Source organism: Elephantulus edwardii, unplaced genomic scaffold (genome assembly GCF_000299155.1).
Source record: "Elephantulus edwardii isolate Elephantulus edwardi_28Jun2011 unplaced genomic scaffold, EleEdw1.0 scaffold00126, whole genome shotgun sequence".
Lineage (NCBI taxonomy): Eukaryota > Metazoa > Chordata > Mammalia > Macroscelidea > Macroscelididae > Elephantulus > Elephantulus edwardii.
The window spans coordinates 1,349,800-1,356,589 of NW_006399876.1; the positions used below are offsets into that span (position 1 = coordinate 1,349,800).

At 56.4% G+C, this 6,790-nt stretch overlaps 1 protein-coding gene across 1 annotated transcript in view; it reads right to left on the minus strand.

Moving 5' to 3' along the window:
• Nucleotides 1-3,828: 3,828 nt before the first annotated feature.
• The window catches only part of LOC102857967, a 17,803-nt gene continuing 14,841 nt past the window's right edge, over nucleotides 3,829-6,790 (minus strand). Inside the window, exons 10-12 of the mRNA XM_006893357.1 lie at nucleotides 6,311-6,463; nucleotides 5,430-5,520; nucleotides 3,829-4,043 (exon numbers count right to left, since the gene is read on the minus strand). Of these exons, the coding sequence (XP_006893419.1) occupies nucleotides 3,829-4,043; nucleotides 5,430-5,520; nucleotides 6,311-6,463 (459 nt within the window). The remainder of the gene's footprint in view (nucleotides 4,044-5,429; nucleotides 5,521-6,310; nucleotides 6,464-6,790) is intronic.

Here is a 6,790-nt window from a genome sequence, read left to right on the forward strand (position 1 = left end):
AGAATGGGGATCCCAGAGCACTTGATTGTGCTCACGCGGAACCTATACCGGGACCAGGAGGCTGCTGTGCGGAGCAGGGGAGCACTGCATGGTTTAGAAGTGTGTCAGGGTTGTACTCTATCTCCACACCTATTCAATCTGTATGTTGAGCAGATTATCTGAGAAGCTGGACTCTATGAAGAGGCGTGTGACATCAGGGTTGGAGGGAGACTCCTTAATAACCTGTGAGATTTCATCTCTGTGTCAAGATGACAAAGGTTCTTACCCTGGACCGACAGGCAGCATCATGACGGATGGAGAGGAGGTTGAAACTGTCAACAGCTTCATCTTGCTTGGATCCACAATTAACACCCTTGGTACCAGCAGTCAGGAAGTAAGAAGACATACTGCACTGGGGAAATCTGCAGTTAGGGACCTCTCCAGATTCTTGAGTAGTGATGTCAGTTTCAGGACTAAGATGTGTCTGATTCTGATCTTGGTCTTTCCAATTACTTGCTATGCATCTGAGAGCTGGGCAGTTGAATAAGGATGACAGAAAAAGAAGTGACTCCTTTGAGCTGAATAAGGATGACAGAAAAAGAAGTGACTCCTTTGAGCTGTGGTGTTGGAGAAGAGCACTAAGTATCCTATGGACAGCCAAGAAAATGAATAGATATGTCTTGGAGAGGGTGCAGCTGGCGCGCTCTTTGGAGGCAAGAATGGTGAAGCTTCACCTCACATACTTTGGGCATGTTGCTAGGAGGGGCTATTCTTTGGTGAGGGACATGAAGCTGTCCCTCAATTGGATGGGCTGACACGGTGACGGCTGCAGTGGGCTCTCGTGTCAGGAAGGATGGCAAAGCATAGAGCAGGGTTCAGATCTTTTGTTCACAGCGTCACTGTGAATTATACTCAACACCTAACACCAACAAATTCACACAGGATTAGGGTGGGATACTCTCTCCTGGGAGTGTGGTGCAATGGCCCTGAGATCCTACGTAAGGGAATGATTCTGGGATGAACACTGCATCTAACCTGATCCTGCTGTGCTAACCACCTTAGCCAGCAGGATCCTGACCCACGGTTCACCTGTCTCTGCAGCCATGGGCTTCATCCTACAGCACCCCCATCTAGAGAGACATTTCCCAGATGGTTTCAGGGTCTCTGTGAGAAAGCTGCAGAGAGGAGGGCGTGGTCAGAGGCTGGGCAGTGCAGCACTGTGGACATCTGTCAACCTCTACCACAGGAACTAGTCTGGCCCTGCTCCTGCTGGGCACCAGCTGGCCCGCTAGTGGGTTTTACAAGGCTGTTGATTGCCTGGGAAGAGACTGCCCATCCTTCTTTCTCCTCCCATGGAGCAGCTGGTGGATTCGAACTGTGAGCCTTTGGGATTACAATGCAGTTTCTTACCACTAGGCCACCAGAGTCTTGCACTAATCACCGGATAATCAATTCTTCGTGCAGCGTTAAATTATGTAGTTGCTGGAGTCCTGGTGACCGTTAAAGTGCTCGGCTTCCTGGAAAGTCAGTGGCTCCGTCTTCCCGGGCAGATAGTAGCCCAGGCAGCCTGCTTCTGTGTTCACCCTGACAGGAGGCTCTGCTTTGGGGTTTGTGCATTAAGTTAAAAACCGGCAGGGAGGAAAATGTGCAACAATGAATGAATGGGGGGAAAATGAAATGCAAAGAATATGCTGTAAAAAAATATTTATGTTGCATTTTTAAAAATCATTAATAAAAACAAACCCACTCAGTAATAACAATAGTAAACTTCCCCTGAAAACTCTTTAATTAGCTCTTTTTACATGGATCATTTATTAAATTAGATGGGTGAAAAGTAGAAATACATCTTACAGTGAGAGAGGACTCTGGAAGCTAGACCCTAGTGAGACCATCAGACAGTCCAGGAACCCGTTGATGGCCTTCCTGGCCTCCGGCAGCCTTCGGAGAGCAGACACCGTGGAGCACAGGCCCGCCAAGGACACAGCACGCTTCCTGGGCGCACAGAGCCAGAACCTGTCGCTCGGGAAGCCCAGGTCTCACCTGGTCCCTCAAGAACTGTGTCCTCAGACACGGAAGAAAGCAAGCGGGCCCCACCTGGCAGGTCCCCAAGCCTCTGTGGCCCCAGTTCTAAAGCTGTGTGACGAGCTTTTCTGCTTGAGTATGACACCAGACTGAGAACAGGGAGGACAGAGGCCACGTGGACGGACTGGTATGCAGGATGGTGAACAGGTGCTGGGAGGAGCCAACTGAGGGGCAGGAGGAGCGCTCCATGGGCCAACTGGGAGGAGGTCCCAGGCCAGAGAGCAGCTGTGCAGCTCGAGGCCCTGGAAACAGCAGTGCTAAGAAAAGTGACGATGCAGAAGGGAAAGCAGCAATCTTGGAAAGCTCAGAAGCATCCTAAACAGCCCTCGCCATGAACACACTGCCTGCTCGTGCCTACGACCAAAGGGTGGCTGTCCCACAGGACGTATCAAGTGAGCAGAGAGCCAGTCCTATCAGCCTGGGGCAGAGGTCAGGCCCACGGGCACCCTGGGAACCAAAGCCACCACTTAGGACCTTACAGCTGCTACCAGCTTTCCTGCCATTAACCCAGAGGCCACACTCCAGGTCCCCAGGCCCAGCCTACAGCCTGCAACAGGGCACCCACCAAACAAGCAAAGGTGAGTTCTGGCCCTCTGCCCACAAGGAGCATGCACAGGCCACGAGCTGGCACCACTCCACCCAGCCACTGCCACATCAGGTTCACAAAATAAACACTTAGCCACGCAGAGTTGACAAAAACCACGGATACATTCAAGGGTCACAGGCCCGTTTAGATGCAGACGTTCAAACGTGGCTAGGTTTCCAGAGGAGGAAGAGAGAAATCAAGCACTGTGTCCTCATTCTCAAGTGCAGGCCAAGTCCTGTCCTTCCCAGGCCTAGGAGGGCCCCAGGCGAAGAGGCTGCTGGAGCACAGGCACCCGTGGTCCCTGAGCACGTGTCCCTGTCTAACATGTCCCTCATACTACCCACACAGAACACAGGCCAAGCGCTGGCAAGCTGGGTCACACACAGGTCACCCAGCAGCAAGACCAGCTGGCCTGAGGCTCTGAGGGGGGCACTCAGGACAATGGGACAGCAGTGCAGCAGCCCCCCAGAGAACAAAGGTAGTGAGTCATGGGCCAACACTCGTCAACAGACAAAGGCTAACTCCTCAGCTCCTCTCTAGGACCGTCGGGGTCCACTAACAGGGTGCCGACCTCAGCAGCTCACCCGCACACAGGCCCAGCCCCGTGCTCCCTGCCCCTGCAGCACACACACTCTGAGGGGAACACACCCGCACTGGCCCACTCTACATCAGGATCCCACCATGTGGGGATGCAGGCAGGGTGGCCATCCCACCACAGAGCATGAAGGGCTGAAAGTTCTCCATATGCCGAGACAGCTGCGGAGTGGTCAGTGGGCCTTGGACCAGCAGGTCTGACTCAGCTAGTCCAGGTCCCAAGACACCGCCCAGCAGTGGACAGACACACATCCGTCTCAACACATTCCCGGACGGGCATGGCCAAAGGGTGGTACTGGGAAGCAGAAACATGGGTGGTGAGCATGATACCATGCATGGCCTCATCCCAGCACAGGAAAAGGGAGAAAAGCCCACCCCACCACCCCCAATCACCCTGGACTGACGTCGGGTCTGGCTGCCCAGGGCCAAGACCCCACATGCATCTGACAGCCAGGGTGAGCAGATGGCATGGCACCAGGCAGGGTACATGTGGTTGGTGCATGTCACTGGATCTTGTGGGACACTCTGGGGGCCTTGGGCTGGGCGGAGGGGCAGCTGTGGGGGGTGGGCGGCCGCTGGGGGGGGTCCTAGGACTCCTCGCCCATCTGCAGCAGGGAGTTGATGGCAGCATCCCTACTCCCCCGTTGGGCCTCCAGCACGGAGTGGATCACCTCCTTGTCTATGTTAGGGAACATGTCCTGGATGGCCTTCAGGTCCTCTTCGCTACAGCGTGGCTGTGCAGGTATGGCCGTCGGGGGCATGGCCACAGGCACCATGCCAGGGCTGCAGACTGCGGGCATGCCTGCAAGTAGAAGGGCAGCGTGAGAGCATCAGATGGCAGAGGACAAAGGCCAGGTACCAGACCCGGCCAAGGACGCAAACAGGCCTGGCAGGCTCCCGAGGGCCGGGACCACTGAGGCATGGGGAGGGGGCAGTCCCTCCGCCCTGAGGTTCCAGCTCTGCCATGTCCACCCTTCAGAGCTGAGGGGTCTCTCACAGTCTCCACGGGAGACACAGCAACACTGGCCACACTTACTGTCCCTAAGCCCAGGAATCTGTGGCATCTACGCCATAGAATACAACGTTCGTTACACAAAAGTGCTGTCCTTGTCTGAAAACAAAACAGCCATCACCAGGCCTTGCAGCCTTGGCCTCTGGGGCCCCTCTTACACGTATCTCCTGGAGTACAGCGCAAGGCCAGCAGACCACCGGCCTCTGACTCTGAGGCGGCTGAAACCACAGCAGGCCACGGCTGCCTCCCAGGACACACACTCCTGTCTCCAGAACACTCATCTCCCACACCACATCTGGGATCGGACAGTGCTGCAGTGTCCACGGGGACCTCACTTCAAAAGGCCACACAGACTGAGAATCATCTGTCCTCCACCAAAGGGTACAAGAGCCTCTCAGGTCAGCAGTGGGAGCAGGACAGCAAGAAGCCCTTCCCAGAAGGCTCCACTTTCCTTCTGAAGGTCGGAGGGCAGCATGTGCTGTTCACACTGGGCGGAGACCACAGTCAGGAAGGTCCGTGTGCTGTTCACCCTGGGCCGAGGCTCACAGTCAGGAAGGCCCATGCTTTCTCCTCCACAGGAAGTGCACAGCTGGCACCTGGGTGAGCTCAGGGCTCCTGGGCCCCAGCTCTGGTCACGGTGACCTCATGACCATGTCTGCTCCTCACTGCCAGAGTGCTGTGCCCACCTGCCCACGTTCACAGAAGTCGAGGGTGGGCAAGCACCAGAGCTGCTCCACTTGATTCTGCCAAGCAGCTCATTGCCACCAGGTGAGTTTCCCAGCCTGTCAACAGAGGAAATCCCCAGATTCCTCCCACCCAACACCTAGTAGGTCTAACTCAGTGACCTGACACGGCATGCACTACGCGGCCAGGGCTGAGGACAGCTAATGCCCCATACTTCTGACCAAGGCACCGAGACCTGGAAGGGACAGTGCAGACCTTTTCAGCATCACCAGAAAACACAAGCTTTTCCCACTGGGCACTCATTCCCAGAAACTCAATTTCCGGAACTGGGTTTCTCTGCTCACCACCTGTGTGCTCACGTCAGCTCCCACCTATCAAGAAGGCCAGGCTGTCACGAGGTCTGACAGAGGCTCAAGCTCCGCCCACTCCCCATTCCTGCTTCCCAGCTAAGGGGTCCCCTGTGTTCCAGACGTGTACAGGGGCAGCACCCACCTGTAATGGGCACGTAGCCAACACCCTGCTGGTACACAGTGGGCAGCAGGACCACTGGCTGTGGTGGTGTCATCATAGTTGCTGGCAGAGACTAGAAGAGACATCATGGATCACAAGTGACACTCGACATACCCACAACCTTATCCCTGTCTCACAAGCCATGCGAGGGGACACTGACCTGAGTTCACAGTCCCCTCGCCTGTCCTGTGTGCACTTGCTCTACAGACACCCCACTGAGGAGTCAGAGAGGGACAGAGCGGTCACCAGCCCCACCCCCACGTCCCTGCTCACTGTCAGTGGCACAGTAAAGAACAACACGGGCCCTAAATTATTTTACTCAAAGACCCCACTGCGTGTCTGAAAGGTGGCTGTGCACAAGCCATAGCTGGGAAACATCACTCAGCAGATCCCATCTCACTGGAATCTAAGACGCTCACGCACCAGCCAGGGTGAACCTACTCTTGGTGGGGAGAGCGGGGCAGGTGTTTCCCCTGGTGGCAGCAGCATGGCCTGCACCGGGGTCCACAGCAGCTCCACATCTGCAGCACCCACCCTTCACTGTGGAGAGCGGGATGTGCCCTCCTACCACCATGCAAGACAGGACCAGGATGACCTTCCCCAGTTTGACCTTGACCCTCACCAATGAGGGCAGAAGGAGAACCCAACCTCAAGCCTGGGACGCACTCCCTCCCTGCACAGGCTGGCACGCAGCCACCCTTATTACACAGGACAGCATGTGGCCACCCCTTACTACACAGAACAACATGCAGCCACCTCCCACGGCCCTGGTCCCCACACTCCCACAGAGGACAGCATGGGGCCACCTCCCATGGCCCTGGTCCTCCCACTCTGCCACACAGGACAGCACACAGCACCCTCACCGCATAGGACAGCACGAGGTTGATCATGCCTTCCTTGTCATCACCCTGCCGCCCACTGAGGCTGTACCACTCATCCAAGACACGGCCTTGCTTCAGGGACTCTGGGATGGTGACATGGGTCCAGGCAATGCGGTCGTCCATGGAGAAAGCTCTCTGAGAAGAAGGGACAGTGTCTCACTGGGCACCCCCACAGAGTACTCTCCTACCCAGGCTCCCACAGCTGTCCTGTCCCTCTATCTGCTGGGCGCTTCTCCTGAGCACACTTAGATCTCAGGTCAGACACCTTCAGGTACCACTTCATCTAGGGTTCAGGCTCACTGCCCCGGCACCTGTACTCCATAGCATGCCCTCTGCCCCTCCTCCAGCTGGCCCCCTCTGCACACTGCTGCCTCTCACCCCTGCAGGCCCCCTCTGCAGACCACAGCCCCGCCCCCCGCAGGCCCTCTCTGCAGACCACAGCCCCCCCACCCCTGCAGGCCC